General features: G+C 45.9%; 1 protein-coding gene across 1 annotated transcript in view; it reads right to left on the bottom strand.

Moving 5' to 3' along the window:
• slc39a6 (solute carrier family 39 member 6) overlaps positions 1–21,618 on the bottom strand; it is a 45,900-nt gene that overhangs the window by 2,674 nt on the left and 21,608 nt on the right. The window contains exons 5-11 of the mRNA XM_014139142.2: positions 20,450–20,542; positions 20,001–20,170; positions 19,475–19,666; positions 5,153–5,237; positions 4,195–4,593; positions 2,826–2,906; positions 2,105–2,295 (exon numbers count right to left, since the gene is read on the bottom strand). Of these exons, the coding sequence (XP_013994617.1) occupies positions 2,105–2,295; positions 2,826–2,906; positions 4,195–4,593; positions 5,153–5,237; positions 19,475–19,666; positions 20,001–20,170; positions 20,450–20,542 (1,211 nt within the window). The remainder of the gene's footprint in view (positions 1–2,104; positions 2,296–2,825; positions 2,907–4,194; positions 4,594–5,152; positions 5,238–19,474; positions 19,667–20,000; positions 20,171–20,449; positions 20,543–21,618) is intronic.

Below are 21,618 nucleotides of genomic sequence, written 5' to 3'. Positions count from 1 at the left end.
AAAATAAAGTGCAATATGCGTGTGAAATCAATATGTAAACATGGCTTAGACATTGTATAGGTCTATGCTATAATGTTTTCTTACAAACAGAAAGAATATGCGCACTTGTGTGACTTTCATTAAGGGTGTGTAGCACAGTACTTCTCATTTCCCACTCCGGTATAATGTGATGTTACAGTGCCTTCGGAAAGTCTTCTTGGGTCTTCTTCTTGGGTTTGACGCTACAAGCTTGGCACACCTGCATTTGGGGAGTTTCTCCCATTTTTCTCTGCAGATCCTCTCAAGCTCTGTCAGGTTGGATAGGGAGCGTTGCTGCACAGCTATTTTCAGGTCTCTCCAGAGATGTTAGATTGGGTTCAAGTCCGGTCTCTGGCTGGACCACTCAAGGACATTCAGAGACTTGTCCCGAAGCCACTCCTGCATTGTCTTGGCTGTGTGCTTAGGGTTGTTGTCCTGATGGAAGGTGAACATTCACCCCAGTCTGAGGTCCTGAGTGCTCTGGAGCAGGTTTTCATCAAGGATCACTCTGTACTTTACGCCATTAATTTTCCCCTCAATCCTGACTAGTCTCCCAGTATCTGCCGCAGAAAAACATCCCCACAGCATGATGCTGCCACCACCGTGCTTCACCGTAGGGATGGTGCAAGGTTTCCGCCAGACGTGATGCTTGGTGAGTTCAATCTTGGTTAGACCAGAGAATCTTGTTTCACATCGTCTGCAAGCCTTTAGGTGCCTTTTTGTAAACTCCAAGCAAGCCGTCATGTGCCTTTACTGAGGAGTGGCTTCTGTCTGGGGAGACGAAGTTGTGGTGTTTTTCTCCGGTGGTAGGAATGTGTAAACGTGAGGTGTTGGCTGCTGAATAGGCTATTCTCGTTGAGCGTTGGCAACATACCCTCTGTCCATCGCCATTGTAATCTACTGGGAAGCCAAAATGTTCCCAAACTGGAGTTTTCAACGAGGATGGAGAATCCTCCAGGTTTATCAACCCCACCATTCACCATCGTACATAACTAGTCAGTGGTGTAAAGTACTTAAGTAAAAACACTTTAAAGTACAACTTTATTTACTTAACTAGGCAAGTCAGTTAAGAACAAATTCTTATTTACAATGACAGCCTACTGGGGAACAGTGGGTTAACTGCCTTGTTCAGGGGCAGAACGACACATTTTTACGGCTTTCGGTTACTGGCCTAACGCTCTAACCACCAGTCTACCTACCACCCCAATATATCTGTACTTTATTATTTATATTTTTGACAACTTTTGCTTTTACTTCCCTACAATCCGAGAGAAAATAATGTACTTTTTTCTCCAAACATTTTCTCTGACACCCAAAAGTACTCGTTACATTTTTAATGCTTAGCAGGACAGAAAATGGTCCAATTCACACACACAAGATAACATCCCTGGTCATCCCTACTGCCTCTGATCTGGCGGACTCAAACACAAATGCTTAGTTTGTCTGAGTGTACCCCTGGCTATCCGTAAATAAATAAAAAACAAAAGACAATTGTGCCGTCTAGGCTCCTTAATTTAAGGAATTTTAAATGATTTACTTTTTATCTTGATATTTAAGTATATTTCTGCAATTACATTTACCTTTCTATTGGTGTTTTTTATATTTAAAACCAAATACTTTTACTCAAGTAGTATTTCACTGGAGTCATTGACAGTTAGGCACTTTTTCCACCACTGTAACTACTTCCAGACTGCGCCTCACAAAAAAGAAAGTTTGAAACGCAGCAATTAAGATCCAAATTTTGATTACAACTTGAGCATAGGCTCTAGTTGTTTTAACGGAATAGCCCGAAATGTTGGTTTTTTCATGCTCCGATTTACTCAAGAGGCACACAACGCAACGTAGGCATAGCCTATAGGCCTTAAGATATATTTATGTACAGAGGTCCCTATATGAACAGTTCGGTACGAATATGTGTACCGTTACACCCCTACTGACTATGACTACGGCCTGTGCAAAACATTTAAAAAGTATGGCCAATAATGCTATCATCTACAAAGCTACACCATCTTCATTACAATGTCCTTTCAAGAACCTGCGAGTACACAGACATGTATGTTAATAATGTTCAAATCATGGGACTTACCATGTCCACCAGGGCAACATACATGAAGAGCCCGGCGGTGAGGGCGAAGATCCACATGCAGATGTTGTCAGCGTAGTGCCCAATGAGGATGCCCGTGATCATGCCCAGGTACGCCATCATGGCAGACAGCATGTTGTAGAGAATGGCCTGTCGCACTGTCATGCCAGCCTTCAACAGCACAGCGAAGTCACCTAAGGGGGAGGAAGGATGCAAGGCTTTAGGACACATGGACCGGAGAAAAAGATGCAGCAATTCAATGAGAGCAGTGCACTAGGCAGTGTTTTTTCTAGATTCCTTTAGCAGCGGCACTGCGCCAATGTTAAATTGTTGCCAAACCCCAAAAATATGGAACATGGAAAAATATTTCTGAATAGGCGCACTTTCAAGATGCTAAAGCTGTCCACATTTACGAAGACAATCCCATAGTAGTAAACTTTTCTATTGGTCAGCTTGTCGTTCTGCGTTCTATGAGAGAACAAAACATTCCTCGAAGTGCTTTCAAATTGCAAGTGTTACTGCCACAGGGAGAGAAACATGCAAAAGCCCAGTCATTGCACAACATTTTGATGCAATTGGGGAAAACCACACCTTTGAAAGCAGTTTTGACGGCTACTGTTAAAAAAAAACCAAAAAAAAAGAGGGGGTGTTCATTCAACATCAAAAGTGTCCACCTCAAGTTAAAATGACAGCTGTAAGTATTGGCTAGGCTGTTTTGTCTTACCCAGCTCGTGAGGCAGTTCATGGCAGAACACAGCTACCGACGTACTGAGGCCACTGGACAGCCCTTCCGTGAACGCCGCCCCTGTCAGAAGTCATTAAGAAACATGAAATAACCGTAGAACCCTTCATTATGGGTCAGAAAGATTGAGTTGAATAATGTAAACAAATCCATGTTTATTGGTCGCGTACATAGTTTAGCAGTTGTTATATCAGGTGCAGCGAAATGCTTATGTTACTAGCTCCTAACAATTAAAATTAAGAAAAAAAATAGAAAAAAGACAATCCAGAACGGCAGGGTGATTACTGTAGCAGTAATCAAATGCAATCTATACGCAGCTTCAAAAGAGAGTAAGCCATGTAAAGAATCCAGTGTATAAATAAGCAGTGTGTATAAACAGTGTAACTAAAATACAATGTACAGTGGTAGAACTACTATGATGAGCTGTCGGGGATACAGTATTTAAATAGTGTGAAACGGGAAGTGATCAATGGTTAAATGTCTATAGCATGGGACAGCAGCTTTGGCTGTGGGAGTATGTACGCGAGTGTGTGTGCGTCTTTGTGCTTGTGAGTATGTGGTGTGTGTGATAGCTTGTGTGTGTGTCGTGTGGGAGTGCGTCACCTGGTAGACGGCTAGTGATGGCTGTTCAACAGTGATAAACTAGACATAATACTTTAAAATATCAGATCTTGACAAAACAGCAGATACAAAAGGAGTGAAGTTTCTCATTGTTGAACAAACACTTAAGCCATGGTTAAAAGGTGTTCAAACCTAAGAGTATGTTAATTTAAGAATATGTAGGGGCCATGTACCGTCTCCTAAATCCTCATGTATAGTCATGACTAGTACTACTAGCGGTTAAGAGCATTTGGCCAGTAACCGAAAAGTCGCTGGTTCGAATCCACGAGCCGGCAAAGGTGGAAAAAATAAATAAATCTGCCGTTCTGCTCTTGAGCAAGACCATTAACCCAAAAACAACAACTGTTCCCCGGGCTCCGATGATGCGGACGTTCATTAAGGCAGCCCCCCGCACCTCTCTGACACAGAGAGGGTTGGGTTAAATGTGGAAGACATTTAGGTTGAATGCATTCAGTTGTGCAACTGACCAGGTATCCCCTTTCCCTTTACAAAAATGTTAAGAAATAATGTTTCTGTACAGCACTTTGAGATATCAGCTGATGTAAGGGCTATATAAATACATTTGATTGATTGATTCTATGATAGCGCAAACTCATTTCTCTCTTCGTCAATTTATTTATATCATCCTGAAATAGCTGAAAAGAAAAACAAACATTAAACAGCATTATCACACTATTATCAAACTGACGCTTTCCCCTTGTATTGAGGGCAAGTTAAAACTTGAACCCACCGATGGCCAGGCCGTCACTGAAGTTGTGCAGCCCGTCGCCCATGATAACCATCCAGGCCAGCGTGGCCACACCCGCCTGCTGGAAGTGTTGTTCCGAGTACGAATGCGAGTGGCTGTGTGGATGGTGGTTCTGAGAGTGGTGGTGGTGCAGGATGTGATGGTATTCGTGGTGGTGGTGGTGCAGGTTGTCTGCCTCGCCCACCGTGTCGTGGAAGTGGGAGTGGCACTTGTTCTCACAGTCCCCTGCTGTGTAGGTGGCAGCAGCCGCCGAGCCCGACATGGAGGCGTAGCCCTCGGGTGAGGTGGCGGGCGCCAGCATTACCTCTTCCTCCTCGCTGCCCCGGTGGAGCCCATCGCTGTGGTGGTCGCCGAAGTTGCCACCTCCGTTAGTATTCACATCTTTGGGGGATATGGACACGACAGAAGGCAGGGTTAATTGTTTTGTGTTTTTTTTTTTTTAAAGAGTGGGAAATCACTAATTTCTGTATTTTTCATGTTTATTGGAAAGAGACAGTGAGAGAAACAAAGTTAGGCGGACAGTGTGTGTTAGAAATTGCATGGGTCGGATTCGAACTCACAAACACTAGCATAAATGTGCTCCGTAGGTAATTGCTAATCCACAACACATGGTCGTTTAAATGTTAACCCTTTGGTCTTTTTGTCTGGGTTTTGACGCAAGGACAATGTCTTACAGGTGAAAATTAGCCTTTGAGCTAAATCTGGCACACGCGTTACATAAATGCTGATTAAAGTGCATTATCCCTGTCAAATAGACGTCATAAAAATAAAGTAAGTAAAAGCTGGTTGCATGCATTGTCAATAAATGTTAGGATTCTAAAACTAGCAAGTCAAACTTTTGGTCTCTGCATCTGTGTTTTAACGCACTGAGACATAGTGAATGTTGTCACATTGTTTGTTAAATGTCTCCACAACCATCAACGATCTCTTTCAGATTGACCTTCAATTGGCTTTAGGTCGTTGTCCTCCAGTCCCGGTAGTTTCTCAGGATCCACCTTGTCATCATTCTGGTCATATTTCTTCACCTGTTTGGTTAATATATGAGATTAATAGTGGTAAGAACAAAGATAATCATCACATTTATGTAAATGATCATTGCTATCCGTAAACCAATTCTGCAGATCCCAACATACATGAAATCCAAAGCAGAAATCCAAATACAAGATGCTGAATGATGGAACCATGTAGTTGTAACAGTATTTCTCCTAGGATTGTTTTCAGCAGTGGTGAAAAGGGTGAGGGGGCATTGCTTCTAGCATAAGCGCAATGAGACGCTAGCTGCTCCCATTCATTGAATTGACTATCCATTTAAAAGCGCGTCTCGGCAGAAATACTGCACACACACACACACACACACACACCTTGTATAACTAACCTTGTGGGGGGACACAATTCTGTCCCATTCAAAATCCTATTTTACCTAACCCCAACCCTAGCTCCTAACCTTAACCCTAAACCCCCTAGAAATAGCATTTCACGGTGTGGAGACTAACAAAAGTTCCCCAGTTTGTAAAACAAGTATAGTACCAGAAGTATAGTACACCACCACCACCCCCCTTTTGCCCTTAGAACAGCCTCTACACTAGCCCGTTGAAGGGCACTTCAATCTTTTGTCTTGCCCATTTACCCTCTGAATGGCACACGTACACAATCCATGTCTCAATTGTCTAAAGGCTTAACAATTCTTCTTTAACCTGTCTCCTCCCCTTCATCTAGACCAGTGGTTCCCAAACTTTTTATAGCCCCGTACCCATTCAAACATTCAACCTCCAACTGCGTACCCCCTCCCATCTAGCACCAGGGTCAGCGCACTCGCAAATGTTGTTTTATGCCATCATTGTAAGCCTGCCACACACACACACACACACTATACATTTATTAAACATGAGTTTGTCACAACCCGGCACGTGGGAAGTGACAAAGAGCTCTTATAGGACCAGGGCACAAATAATAATCATTTTGCTCTTTATCTTACATACAAAACCTTTTTTGTTCATCGAAAATAACTCGCCACAGGTTAATGAGAAGGGTGTGCTTGAAAGGATGCACATTACAACCCAAAATTGCAGAGTTTTGGAGAGTCTCAGTCTTAAATCATTTTCCACACAGTCTGTGCCTGTATTTAGTTCATGCTAGTGAGGGCCGAGGATCCACTCTCACATAGGTACGTGGTTGCAAAGATCATCAGCATCTTAACAGCATGATTTGCCAAGGCAGGATACTCTGAACGCAGCCCAATCCAGAAACCTGGCAGTGGCTTCTGATTAAATAAAATTTTCACAGAACCGCTTGTTGCAATTTCAATGAGGCTCTCTTGTTCAGATATCGGTAACTGGACTGGAGGCAGGGCATGAAAGGGATAACAAATCCAGTTGTTTGTGTCATCTGTTTCGGGAAAGTACCTGTGTAATTGCGCGTCCAATTCACTCAGGTGCGTCGCTATACATTTGGGGGAAAAAAGTATTTGATCCCCTGCTGATTTTGTACGTTTGCCCACTGACAAAGAAAGGATCAGTCTATAATTTTAATGGTAGGTTTATTTGAACAGTGAGAGACAGAATAACACATGTCAAAAATGTTATAAATTGATTTGCATTTTAATGAGGGAAATTAGTATTTGACCCCCTCTTAATCAGAAAGATTTCTGGCTCCCAGGTGTCTTTTATACAGGTAACGAGCTGAGATTAGAAGCACACTCTTAAAGGGAGTGCTCCTAACCCCAGCTTGTTACCTGTAAAAATTACACCTGTCCACAGAAGCAATCAATCAGATTCCAAACTCTCCACCATGGCCAAGACCAACGAGCGCTCCAAGGATGTCAGGGACAAGATTGTAGACCTACACAAGGCTGGAATGGGCTACAAGACCATCGCCAAGCAGCTTGGTGAGAAGGTGACAACATTTGGTGCGATTATTCGCAAATGGAAGAAACACAAAAGAGCTGTCAATATCCCTTGGCCTGGGGCTCCATGCAAGATCTCACCTCGTGGAGTTGCAATGATCATGAGAACGGTGAGGAATCAGCCCAGAACTACAAGGGAGGATCTTGTCAATGATCTCAAGGCAGCTGGGACCATAGTCACCAAGAAAACAATTGGTAACACACTATGCCGTGAAGGACTGAAATCCTGCAGTGCCCGCAAGGTCCCCCTGCTCAAGAATACACATATACATGCCCGTCTGAAGTTTGCCAATGAACATCTGAATGACTCAGAGGACAACTGATGAAAGTGTGGTCAGATGAGGGAAAAATGGATCTCTTTGACATCAACTCAACTCGCCGTGTTTGGAGGAGGAGGAATGCTGCCTATGACCCCAAGAACACCATCTCCACCGTCAAACATGGAGGTGGAAATATTACGCTTTGGGAGTGTTTTTCTGCTAAGGGGACAGGACAACTTCACCGCATCAAAGGGACGATGGACGGGGCCATGTACCGTCAAATCTTGGGTGAGAACCTCCTTCCCTCAGCCAGGGCATTGAAAATGGGTTGTGGATGGGTATTCCAGCATGACAATGACCCAAAACACACGGCCAAGGCAACGAAGGAGTGGCTCAAGAAGAAGCACATCAAGGTCCTGGAGTGGCCTAGCCAGTCTCCAGACCTTAGTCCCATAGAAAATCTGTGGAGGGAGCTGAAGGTTCGAGTTGCCAAACGTCAGCCTCAAAACCTTAATGACTTGGAGAAGATCTGCAAAGAGGAGTGGGACAAAATCCCTCCTGAGATGTGTGCAAACCTGGTGGCCAACTACAAGAAACGTCTGACCTCTGATTGCCAACAAGGGTTTTGCCACCAAGTACGAAGTCATGTTTTGCAGAGGCGTCAAATAGTTATTTCCCTCATTAAAATGCAAATCATTTCATAACATTTTTGACATGCGTTTTTCTGGATTTTTTTGTTTGTTATTCTGTCTCTCACTGTTCAAATAAACCTACCATTAAAATTATAGACTGATCATTTCTTTTTAAGTGGGCAAACGTACAAAATCAGCAGGGGATCAAATACTTTTTCCCCCCACTGTATATCACATTTAACATTGTCCGTAAGCTTGAGTTCATTTGCACACAAAAGTATCATACAATGACAGAAAGACCTGTGCGTTGTCCTTGTTAATGCAGACAGAGAAGAGCTTCTTAATCATAGCCTCAATTTTGTCCCGCACATTGAATATAGTTGCGGAGTCCCTGTAATCGTAGATTCAGCTCATTCAGGCGAGAAAAAAACGGCACCCAGATAGGCCAGTCATGTGAGAAACTCGTGATCATGCAAGCGGTCAGACAAGTGAAAATTCTAGTCAGTAAAGAAAACTTTAAGCTCGTCTCTCAATTTAAAAAAACATGTCAATACTTTGCCCCTTGATAACCAGCGCACTTCTGTATGTTGTAAAAGCGTTACATGGTCGCTGCCCATATCATTGTATAGTGTAGAAAATACACGAGAGTTCAGGGGCCTTGCTTTAACAAAGTTAACCATTTTCACTGTAGTGTCCAAAACGTCTTTCAAGCTGACAGGCATTCCTTGGCAGCAAGAGCCTCTCGGTGGATACTGCAGTGTACCCAAGTGGCGTCGGGAGCAAATGCTTCCACGCGTGTTACCACTCCACTATATCTCCCTGTCATGGCTTTTGCACCATCAATACAGATACCAACATGAGCAGCAGCTACGTTTGGTTACATACGGACCATTTGTGGAATTCGCGAGAATCACATTTTTATTTGGGGTACTCCCAACGACATCACGTACCCCAGTTTGGGAATACCTGACCTATACTGACTCAAGTGCATTTAATAAGACATCAGTAATTGATCATAGCTTTCACCTACAGTTGAAGTCGGACGTTTACATACACTTAGGTTGGCGTCATTAAACTCGTTTTTCAACCACTCCACAAATTTCTTGCTAACAAACTATAGTTTTGGAAAGTCGGTTAGGACATCTACTTTGTGCATAACACAAGTAATTTTGCCAACAGTTGTTTACAAACAGATTCTTTCATTTATAATTCACTATCACAATTCCAGTGGGTCAGAAGTTAACATACACCTAGTTGACTGTGCCTTTAAACAGCTTGGAAAAATTCCAGAAAACGTCATGGCTTTAGAAGCTCCTGATAGGCTAATTGACATCATTTGAGGCAATTGGAGGTGTACCTATGGATGTACTTCAAGGCCTACATTCAAACTCAGTGCCTTTTTGCTTGACATCATGAGAAAATCAAAAGGAATCAGCCAAGACCTCAGAAATATTATTGTAGACCTCCACAAGTCTGGTTCATCCTTGGGAGCAATTTCCAAACGCCTGAAGGTACCACGTTCATCTGTACAAACAATAGTACGCAAGTATAAACACCATGGGACCACGCAGCTCTCATACCGCTCAGAAAGGAGACACGTTCTGTCTCCTAGAGATGAACGTAGTTTGGTGCGAAAAGTGCAAATTAATCCCAGAACAACAGCAAAGGACCTTGTGAAGATGCTGGAGGAAACAGGTACAAAAGTATCTATATCCACAGTAAAACGAGTCCTATATCAACATAATCTGAAAGGCCACTCAGCAAGAAAGAAGCCACTGCTCCAAAACCGCCATAAAAAAGCCAGACTACGGTTTGCAACTGCACATGGGGACAAAGATTGTACTTTTTGGAGAAAATGTCCTCTGGTCTGATGAAACAAAAATAGAACTGTTTGGCCATAATTACCATCGTTATGTTTGGAGGAAAAAGGGGCAGGCTTGTAAGCCGAAGAACACCATCCCAACCGTGAAGCACGGGGGTGGCAGCATCATGTTGTGGGGGTGCTTTGCTGCAGGAGGGACTGGGAGCCTGGTCTGTAGGAAAGGGTAAACACAAAATGGATGAAAAACATGGCCCACCTTGCCTGGCGAGGGTTCAGTCTCCAGATTGCGGTGGTCAGTCCAGATGAGAAAAGGATGTCTAGCCCCCTCAAGCCAATGTCTCCACGCCTTCAAGGCCTTGACGACAGCTAACAGCTCCCGGTCCCCCACATCATAGTTTCGGTGGCGTACCAGAGTGCTGAGAGAGCACAGCTCCTATCCCAGCCTCGGACGCGTCCACCTCCACTATGAACGCCAAAGAGGGATCCGGATGGACCAGCATGGGAGCCGGGGTAAACAGAGCCCTCAGGTGACTAAAAGCCCTGTCCGCCTCAGCTGTCCACTGCAAGCGCACCGGGCCCCCCTTCAGCAGTGAGGTAATGGAAGCCGCTACCTGACCAAAACCCCGGATAAACCTCCGGTAGTGGTTGGCAAACCCTAAGAACCGCTGCACCTCCTTTACCATGGTGGGAGTCGGCCAATTACGCACGGCTGCAATGCGGTCACTCGCCATCTCCACCTCTGAAGTAGAAATGCGGTACCCTAGGAAGGAGACGGACTGCTGGAAGAACAGGCATTTCTCAGCCTTGACGTACAGGTTATGCTCCAACAGGCGACCAAGCACTTTGCGCACCAGGGACAAATGCTCGGCGCATGTAGCGGAGTATATCAGAATGTCATCGATATACACCACTACACCCTGCCCGTGCAGGTCCCTGAAAATCTCGTCTACAAAAGCTTGGAAGACTGATGGCGCATTCATCAACCCGTACGGCATGACGAGGTACTCATAGTGCCCCGAGGTTGTACAAAAAGCCGTCTTCCACTCGTCCCCCTCTTGGATACGCACCAGGTTGTAAGCGCTCCTGAGATCTAGTTTGGTGAAGAAGCGCGCCCTGTGCATTGACTCTATCGCTGTGCCTATGAGCGGTAGCGGGTAACTATACCTAACAGTGATCTGATTCAGACCCCGATAGTCAATACACGGGCGCAGACCTCCCTCCTTTTTCTTCACAAAAAATAAACTCGAGGAAGCTGGTGAAGTGGAGGACCGAATGTACCCCTGACGCAGGGATTCAGAGACATATGTTTCCATAGCCTCCGTCTCCGCCTGTGAGAGGGGATTCACGTGACTCCTGGGAACTGCAGCGTCTACCAGGAGATCTATCGCACAATCGCCCTGTCGATGAGGTGATAATTGAGTCGCCTTCTTTTTGGAGAAAGCGAGAGCCAAATCGGAATATTCAGGGGGAATGCACACAAGAAACAGTGGGGTTATGACAAGCTAACCAGGGTAGGCCCACACCACGGGAAATGCAGGAGAGTCAATAAGGAAAATACTTATTCTCTCCGTGTGACCCCCCTGCGTCACCATGCCCAAAGGAGCGGTGACCTCCCTAATTAACCCTGACCCTAATGGTCGACTATCTAAGGCGTGAATGGGGAAGGGCACATCCACAGGAACAATGGGGGTCCCTATACTATGAGCTAACGCTCTATCAATGAAATTCCAAGCCGCGCCTGAATCTACGAGCGCCTTATGCTGGGAATGCGGGGAAAACTCAGGAAAAGTGACAGACAAAAACATTTGTGAAACAGAGGGCTCTGGGTGAAAATGATGCCGGCTCACCTGGGGTGACGCCAGAGCGCCCTGCCTGCTGCCTCGACCCCCAGAGGAACCAACCCGGCACCGACCGGCAGTGTGACCTCTGCGGCCACAGATGGTGCACAAGAGAGAACCCCCTCCGGTCTCCCTGCGCACCATCCCTCCCAGCTCCATGGGTATAGGAGAGGGGGTGCGGGAGGATGGAACCACCAGACCCCGATCTGGACGTCCGCGAGTAGCCAGCAGGTTTTCCAGCCGGATGGACAGGTCCACCAGCTGGTCGAACGTGAGGGTGGTGTCTCTGCAGACCAGCTCCCGATGGACTTCCTTGCGCAGACTGCAGCGGTAATGGTCGATCAGGGCCCTGTTGTTCCATCCCGCGTCGGCAGCCAGGGTCCCAAACTCCAGGGCGAACTCCCGGACGCTCCTCGTCTCCTGCCTCAGATGGTAGAGGCGGTCACCCACCACTCTACCCTCGGGCGGGTGGTTGAAGACTGGGTGACCTCCTCAAACTGGTCCAACGCCACATCTCCCTCTCTCCACATGGCGTTGGCCCACTCCAGGGCTTTCCCAGTGAGGCACGAGACGAGGGCAGACACCCTCTCACGACCCGATGGAGCCGGGTGGACGGTGGCCAGGTAGAGGTCTAATTGCAACAGGAACCCCTGGCAGTTCGCAGCCCTCCCGTCGTACTCCTGGGGTAAGGAGAGACTAATCCCACTGGGTTCAGGCGGGAAAGGGGCGCTCAGGGGAGACCCGGTTGTGCTGGTGGAGGCCCTGGAAGAACTCCCTGTCTCTCCCAGCGGTCCATTGTCTGGACAACGCGGTCCATGGTGGTGCCAAGATGGTGTAGTATTGCTGCATGCTCCTGGACGCGCTCCTCCACTCCTATGACCGGGGTACCGTTTCCTGCTGACTCCATAGTTTGGGTCGGTGATTCTGTAAGGGTGTTTAACTGGCGGCAGAGAAGTCAGACGCAGGAGAGAAATAACTGTTTCCAACGGCGCAGTTTATTTACAAAAACCCACCGGAAAACATAATAATAAAAATCAATGGGTAACATAACCCGACGCACACCAGTACAGACGTACACATACACTTACAATAAACAATCACCGACAAGGACATGAAGGGAAACAGAGGGTTAAACACACAACATGTAATTGGTGGGATTGGAACCAGGTGTGATGGAAGACAAGACAAAACCAATGGAAAATAAAAAAATGGATCAGCGATGGCTAGAAGGTCGGTCGACAGCCGAACACCGCCCGAACAAGGAGAGGGAACAACTTCGGCAGAAGTCGTGACAAAAATGTATTTATGTTATTTCATTACCAGATCATGTGATCGTGTTGTGAATAAGCCCACTAGACCATGTCATTTGTTAATCATTATATCCAGAATAATTCATAGGAAGAGTTGGGTTTTGTGCAATATTCTATCAAAAAAATTGGCAGATTATTATCAATGGATTATCAACAGCTGTAACAAGTTGTCCAGTGTAGGAAATCCTCACTGGTACCCTAGGTTATAGAAAGACTCTTCCTTATGCAGTAGGAATATGATATCAGCTTATAGATGATTTGTAAAGCATCTATGGTGTTCTTATCAAGACAATGTATGCTATATAAAGCTTTTATAGATTGTAGTTTGTTTAAAGTGGGAGCCATATACACTGAGGATACAAAGCATTAAGAACATTTCTCTTTCCATGTGTCATACCCTGATCTGTTTCACCTGTCTGTGTGCTTGTCTCCACCCCCTCCAGGTATCGCCCATCTTCCCCATTATCCCCAGTGTATTTATACCTGTGTTCTCTGTGTCGGTTGCCAGTTCGCTTTGTTCATCAAGCCTACCAGCTGCTGTCTGTTTCCAGTTTTGACCATTCTGCCTGCCCTGACCCTGAGCCTGGCTGCCGTTCTGTACCTTTTAGACTCTGATCAGGATTACTGACCTCTGCATGCCCTTGACCTGTCATTTTGCCTGCCCCCTGTTCTATTAATAAACTGTCGTTAATTCGACACTGTCTGCATCATCCCTAAAACGTGTTACCATGACAGACTGACCAGGTGAATCCAGGTGAAAGCTATGATCCCTTATTGATGTCACTTGTTAAATCCACTTCAATCAGTGTAGATGAAGGGGAGGAGACCGGTTAAAGAATAATTTAAGCCTTGAGACAACTGAGACATGGATTGTGGTCCCGTGTGGCTCAGTTGGTAGAGCATGGTGTTTGCAACGCCAGGGTTGTGGGTTCGTTTCCCACGGGGGACCAGTACGGGGGGGGGAAAAAAATGTAGGAAATGTATGCATTCACTACTGTAAGTCGCTCTGGATAAGAGCGTCTGCTAAATGACTAAAATGTAAAATGATTGTGTGCCATTCAGAGGGTGAATGGGCAAGACAAAAAAATGTAAGTGCCCTTGAGCGGGGTATGGTAGTATGTGCCAGGCGCACCGGTTTGCGTCAAGTACAGCATAGGTGCTGGGTTTGTCACGCTCAACAGTTTCCAGTGAGTATCAAGAATGGTCCACCACCCAAAGGACATCCAGCCAACTTCACACAACTGTGGGAAGCATTGGAGTCAACATGGGCCAGCATCCCTGTGGAACACTTCCGACACCTTGTAGAGTCCATTGCCTGATGAATTGAAGTTGTCCTGAGTGCTAAAGCGGGGGTGCAACTCAATATTAGGAAGGTGTTCCTAATGCTTTGTACACACACATTCAGAAAGTATTCAGACACCTTGACTTTTTTTCACAATTTGTTTTTACGTTACAACCTTATTCTAAAATGGATTAAATAAAAAGCAAAAACCAAGCCATGAGGTCAAAGGAATTGCCCATAGATCTCTGAGATAGGATTTTGTCAAGGCACAGATCTGGGGAAGGGTACCAAAAGATTTCTGCAGCATTGAAGGTCCCCAAGAACACAGGTCCCCAAGAACACAGCCTCCATCATTCTTAAAATGGAAGAAGTTTGGAACCACCAAGACTCTTCCTGGAGCTGGCCGCACATGCAGACTGAGCAATCGGGGGAGAAGGGCCTTGGTCAGTGACAGATCTCCAGAGTTCCTTCTTTGGAGATGGGGGAACCTTCCAGATGGACAACTATCTCTGCAGCACTCCACCAATAAGGCCTTTATGGTAGAGTGGCCAGACGGAAGCCACACCTCAGTAAAAGGCACAAGACAGCCCGCTTGGAGTTTGCCAAAAGGCACCTAAAGGACTCTCAGACCATGAGAAACAAGACTCTGGTCTGAAAAAAACAAGATTGAACACTTTGGCCTGAATACCAAGCGTCACTTCTAAAGGAAACCTGGCACCATCCCTATAATGAAGCATGGTGGTCATGCTGTGGGGATGATTTTCATCGGCAGGGACTGGGAGACTAGTCAGGATCGAGGGAAAGATGAACAGAGCAAAAGTACAGAGTGATCCTTGATGAAAACCTGCTCCAGAGCGCTCAGGACCTCAGACTGGGGTGAAGGTTCACCTTCCAACAGAACAACGACCCTAAGCACACCGCCAATACAACGCAGGAGTGGCTTCGGGACAAGTCTCTGAATGTCCTTGAGTTGCCCAGCCAGAGCCCGGACTTGAACCTGATCGAATATCTCTGGAAAGACCTGAAAATAGCTGTGCAGCGACGCTCCCCATCCAACCTGACAGAGCTTGAGAGAATCTGCAGAGAAGAAATGGGAGAAACTCCCCAAATACAGGTGTGCCAAGCTTGTAGTGTCATACCCAAGAAGACTCGAGGCTGTAATCGCTGCCAAAGGTGCTTCAAACTACTGAGTAAAGGGGTCTGAATATTTATGTAAATGTGAGTTGTTTTATGTATAAATTTTTGCTTTTTAATTATGGGGTATTGTGTGTAGATTGAGGGGGGGGAAAAAATATTCCATTATTGAATAAGACTAACATAACAAGATTTTGGAAAAAGTCAAGGGGTCTGAATACTTTCCAAATGCAAAAAATAAAAAAAACGCAACACACACACACACACACCTCTGTTAGTGAGCACTTTATCCTTTGTCAAAATAATCCATCCACCTGATAGGTGTGGCATATCAAGAAGCTGATTCATTTGAAGGATCATTACACAGGTGCACCTTGTGCTGTGGACAATAAAAGGCCACTATAAAATGTGCCCTAAAACACAATGGCACAGATGTCCAAGTCGAGGGAGCATGCATTTGTCATAATGACTGCAGAATGTCCACCAGAGCTTTTGCAAGAAAATGTTACATTAATTTCTCTACCATACACTGCCACCAATGTCATTTTAGAGAATTTGTCCAACTGGCCACACAACATGTAACCACACCAACCCTTATTTCTGTCTGTAAAAAAGCCCTATTTAGGCACGGCTCGCAGTCAAGCTACATGATTCCATACTTTTGATGTCGTCACTTATTTGACCATGTAGAAAAGATTAAGTAAAACAAATTTTTAAACTTGGACGCATCTCTGTCAGTCAGTCTCTGTCAGTCAGTCAGCCTCTGTCAGTCAATCAAGTATCCATCTCTCTCAATCAGTCGCTCGCTCTCTGTCTCTCTGTCTGTCAGTCAGTCTCTCTCTCTGTCAGTCAGTCTCTCAAGCAGTCAGTCCGTCTCAGTCTCTCAAGCAGTCAGTCCGTCTCAGTCTATCAAGCAGTCAGTCAGTCACTCAGTCAAGCAGTCTCTCAAACAGTCATTCAGTCTCTCAAGCAGTCAAGCAGTCTCTCAAGCAGTCAAGCAGTCTCTCAAGAAGTCAAGCAGTCTCTCAAGAAGTCAAGCAGTCTCTCAAGAAGTCAAGCAGTCTCTCAAGAAGTCAAGCAGTCTCTCAAGAAGTCAAGCAGTCTCTCAAGAAGTCAAGCAGTCTCTCAAGAAGTCAAGCAGTCTCTCAAGCAGTCTCTCAAGAAGTCAAGCAGTCTCTCAAGAAGTCAAGCAGTCTCTCAAGAAGTCAAGCAGTCTCTCAAGAAGTCAAGCAGTCTCTCAAGAAGTCAAGCAGTCTCTCAATAAGTAATTCAGTCTCTCAAGCAGTCTAGCAGTCTCTCTAGCAGTCTCTCAAGAAGTCATTCAGTCTCTCAAGCAGTCTCCCTCAGTCAATCAAGCAGTCTCCCTCAGTCAATCAAGCAGTCTCCCTCAGTCAATCAAGCAGTCTCCCTCAGTCAATCAAGCAGTCTCCCTCAGTCAATCAAGCAGTCTCCCTCAGTCAGTCAGTCTCTCCATCTCCCTCAGTCAGTCAGTCTCAGTCAGTCTCTCAAGCAGTCAGTCAGTCTCTCCATCTCCCTCAGTCAGTCTCAAGCAGTCATTCAGTCTCTCAAACAGTCAGTCAGATTCAGTCTCTCAGGCAGTCAGTCAGTCTCTCCGTCTCTCAAGCAGTCTCTCCGTCTCTCAAGCAGTCTCTCCGTCTCTCAAGCAGTCTCTCCGTCTCTCAAGCAGTCTCTCCGTCTCTCAAGCAGTCTCTCCGTCTCTCAAGCAGTCTCTCCGTCTCTCAAGCAGTCTCTCCGTCTCTCAAGCAGTCTCTCCGTCTCTCAAGCAGTCTCTCCGTCTCTCAAGCAGTCTCTCAAGCAGTCAGTCAGTCAGTCGCTCTGTCTCTCTCCGTCTTCCTCAGTCAGTCAGTCTCTCACTCAGTCAGTCAAGCAGTCTCTCTGTCAGTCAGTCATTCTTTCTCAGTCAGTCATTCTTTCTCAGTCAGTCTCTCCAGCAGTCATTCTTTCTCAGTCAGTCTCTCAGTCAGTCAGTCTCTCAGTCAGTCAGTCTCTCTCAGTCAGTCAGTCTCTCTCAGTCAGTCTCTCTCAGTCAGTCAGTCTCTCTCAGTCAGTCAGTCTCTCTCAGTCAGTGTCTCAGTCAGTGTCTCAGTCAGTGTCTCAGTCAGTGTCTCAGTCAGTGTCTCTCGCTCAGTCAGTCTCTCTCAGTCAGTGTGTCAGTCTCTCTCAGTCAGTGTGTCAGTCTCTCTCAGTCAGTGTGTCAGTCTCTGTCAGTGTCTCTCGCTCAGTCAGTCAGTCAGTGTCTCTCAGTCAGTCAGTCAGTGTCTCTGTCAGTCAGTCAGTGTCTCTCAGTCTCAGTCAGTCAGTGTCTCTCAGTCAGTCAGTCAGTGTCTCTCAGTCAGTCAGTCAGTGTCTCTCAGTCAGTCAGTCAGTGTCTCTCAGTCAGTCAGTCAGTGTCTCTCAGTCAGTCAGTCAGTGTCTCTCAGTCAGTCAGTCAGTGTCTCTGTCAGTCAGTCAGTCTCTCTGTCAGTCAGTGTCTCTCGCTCAGTCTCTCTGTCAGTCAGTGTCTCTCGCTCAGTCAGTCAGTCAGTCAGTGTCTCTCGCTCAGTCAGTCAGTCAGTCAGTGTCTCTCGCTCAGTCAGTCAGTCAGTGTCTCTCGCTCAGTCAGTCAGTCAGTCAGTGTCTCTCGCTCAGTCAGTCAGTCAGTCAGTGTCTCTCGCTCAGTCAGTCAGTCAGTCAGTGTCTCTCAGTCAGTCAGTCAGTCAGTGTCTCTCAGTCAGTCAGTCAGTCAGTGTCTCTCAGTCAGTCAGTCAGTCAGTGTCTCTCAGTCAGTCAGTCAGTCAGTGTCTCTCAGTCAGTCAGTCAGTCAGTGTCTCTCAGTCAGTCAGTCAGTGTCTCTCAGTCAGTCAGTCTGTGTCTCTCAGTCAGTCAGTCTGTCTCTCAGTCAGTCAGTCTCTCAGTCAGTCAGTCTCTCAGTCAGTCAGTCTCTCAGTCAGTCAGTCTCTCAGTCAGTCAGTCAGTCAGTCAGTCAGTCAGTCAGTCAGTCAGTCAGTCAGTGTCTCTCGCTCAGTCAGTCAGTGTCTCTCGCTCAGTCAGTCAGTCAGTCAGTCAGTGTCTCTCGCTCAGTCAGTCAGTCAGTCAGTCAGTGTCTCTCGCTCAGTCAGTCAGTCAGTCAGTCAGTGTCTCTCGCTCAGTCTCAGTCAGTCAGTCTCTCGCTCAGTCTCAGTCAGTCAGTCTCTCGCTCAGTCTCAGTCAGTCAGTCTCTCTCGCTCAGTCTCAGTCAGTCAGTCTCGCTCAGTCTCGCTCAGTCAGTCAGTCTCGCTCAGTCAGTCAGTCTCGCTCAGTCAGTCAGTCTCAGTCAGTCAGTCTCGCTCAGTCAGTCAGTCTCAGTCAGTCTCTCTCGCTCAGTCAGTCAGTCTCAGTCAGTCTCTCTCGCTCAGTCAGTCAGTCTCAGTCAGTCTCTCTCGCTCAGTCAGTCAGTCTCAGTCAGTCTCTCTCGCTCAGTCTCAGTCAGTCAGTCTCTCTCGCTCAGTCTCAGTCAGTCAGTCTCTCTCGCTCAGTCTCAGTCAGTCAGTCTCTCTCGCTCAGTCTCAGTCAGTCAGTCTCTCTCGCTCAGTCTCAGTCAGTCAGTCTCTCTCGCTCAGTCTCAGTCAGTCAGTCTCTCTCGCTCAGTCTCAGTCAGTCAGTCTCTCTCGCTCAGTCTCAGTCAGTCAGTCTCTCTCGCTCAGTCTCAGTCAGTCAGTCTCTCTCGCTCAGTCTCAGTCAGTCAGTCTCTCTCGCTCAGTCTCAGTCAGTCAGTCTCTCTCGCTCAGTCTCAGTCAGTCAGTCTCTCTCGCTCAGTCTCAGTCAATCTCTATGTCAGTCAGTCTCTCTGACACACACACTATTTTTGCAGCGGTGGCTACAATTTAGCAGCAGTGAGACACCGCTGCTAAATGAATATAGGGGAAATACCCTGTAACTATACAATATCATTTTTTTATCTTTCATTTTTGCATTACAAATGAATTCACACCCATGTTTCCATACTGAATTATCAAAAATGAATAAACATTTCAGCAAATATATAACATGAAGGCTAAAACTACATTGGACACAATAGAAGCCAATCCTCGAAGAAAGCTGACCTTCTGTTTGTCCTTGTACATTTTGCCCAGTGTGAGGAAGTGCTCGATGAGGAACATGAAGTAGACTCCGCCCAGGGCCGTCAACCCCTTCCACACCCCATCCAGGTTATGGTCCTCTTCCTCCTCCCCGTGGAGACCGTGCCCTGATGTCTTGTTCACAGAGTGCTGATGGTGGTGGTGGCCCCCCTGAGACTGGTGGGGTAGAGGAGGACATGGGAATTTAGGAGTGAGTGTGACTGAAGTAGAGGAAGCAATAGCTGCATTTGTTTTAACTCGCCAGAGCACCGGGCGGGCAGTTTTTGTACAGACCAATCAAATTGGTCCTAAAGGGAAGGCAAGCTAAATCTAATGTAACCAATCATTGTGACTTTTTTTTCCTAATTCATGGCAATGTTGACTTAAGTCCAGCTCAGCGTGATTAACTGGCCAGTCACATTGACCAAGCGTCATGTTTAGCTTTCAGAAACAACACCCGTGTTCTGCCCTAATATGTAGTGCGCCAAAGCAGTCATCTGGTGTGACTCACGTGAGGTATGAGGTGCAGGAAGGCGTCTCCGCTCAGCGTGCCCACAGCCAGCGCCACCAGGAAGCTGAGCAGGAACTTGAAGAAGACGCGGTTCATCAACGGGATGAGCACCACGCCAGCCAAGGACAGCAGGCTGATGATGGTGATGGAGACAAAGCCGCCGGCCCACGCTAGGTCACACACACACATGCACAGAGCCGTTTTTGATTAAAAGGTTCATTGATGCAAGTGAAACAGTGACATTTTAGCTCACTGCTAATTGCTCAAGCAAAATGTCCCCCAAAGTATAATAGACAAACTGGTGTAATGGAATGAAATTAGCACAGTGAAAAACATTTCATGATAACTAATAGATTCATCTTATCTACCACAGAATTGGAGAGGCAGAATACAAAGGAGGACATAACACTGAAAATTAACCTGGCGCAAAATAATATGGTGGTTCTTACCTGCTAGAATTGAGCCTACTTTCTTGTTTTCATTCACTTGATGGTCCTCGTGAGTGTGATCATGGTTGTGATGACCATGGTGATGCTTGTGAACTGGAAGGGATACAAAATAAACATGTGATTAATGCATATAAGGCATTGCTAAAATGAATATGCTTAATAGTTTTAATACATTTTCTTAACACTATGCTGTAGTGAGTGACATCTTCTTCAAAATGTCATTATTGTCCAGGCACAATCTGACTTCACTAACAAGTTCAGAAGAAGCACTTTGACTGGATATAAAAGTAACAGATTGTGCCTTTAAAGCAAGCCAAAAGAAGAGTCGTATGATGAACCATACTCTTCAGACCAGAAAATGGAGCATGTGCGGATTACAGTATGCACTATTATCAATCTTGCAGTTCATATTTATCTAAATGTACCAAAACACATGTGAAACTCAAGGTCAAAGTCAAGAGACCTCGGCCACTTGATTGGTACTTGAGTGTCCAACTGACTTGCCATGAAATTCAATCAAAGCAGCTATAATTACATTACATTTCATTGTTGTCTGCAAGTTGAATAAACCGAGGATACTGTTAAAAAAAAAAAAAAAAGAGGCTGAAAAGAAGAGATTCCTGCACACTGCTAGCTCACAGTTTCCCTTTTGTTCTGACGAAGATTGGTAGACTGAAACATTGGCACTTCAAACAATTATTGCATTATGCGAGCACAGGTATCATATTATATATTCCAAAGCACCTACCAGAGACTCCGACTAGATTAGCAAGTGTATCCCATTTTTTTTATGACTTTCTGGCTAGACAGTGTAAGATGACTACACTTTCTCTAAGAGGAGATACAGGCTCTGTCGATATTGTTTTGAAATCCATCCTCTGCTCGTCTCCTCCCCTTCAACAGCACTGATTGGAAAAGACCTGACAGGTGAAATCAACACAGCGCATAGTAAGGCTGGCTTTGACCTGGACCCAGTTTCCCCCAGTAGCAATGGAACTTAGGCTTCCAAGTGTTTTAACGATGCAGCTTTCCTACAACAGATGAAGATGTAACATGCGTTTCCCAAAACGTCACACAGAGAGAACGGTCACTAAGTGCGTCGTGTGTCGATACTGATGGGATCGAAAGGGAGCACTGCTCTCATATCAGCTTTTTCCATTCAAATATTT

This window comes from Salmo salar, chromosome ssa14 (genome assembly GCF_905237065.1).
Source record: "Salmo salar chromosome ssa14, Ssal_v3.1, whole genome shotgun sequence".
In the NCBI taxonomy this organism is placed as follows: domain Eukaryota; kingdom Metazoa; phylum Chordata; class Actinopteri; order Salmoniformes; family Salmonidae; genus Salmo; species Salmo salar.
Note: the sequence above shows the minus strand (reverse complement) of the source record. Positions and strands in the feature narration are given on the sequence as shown.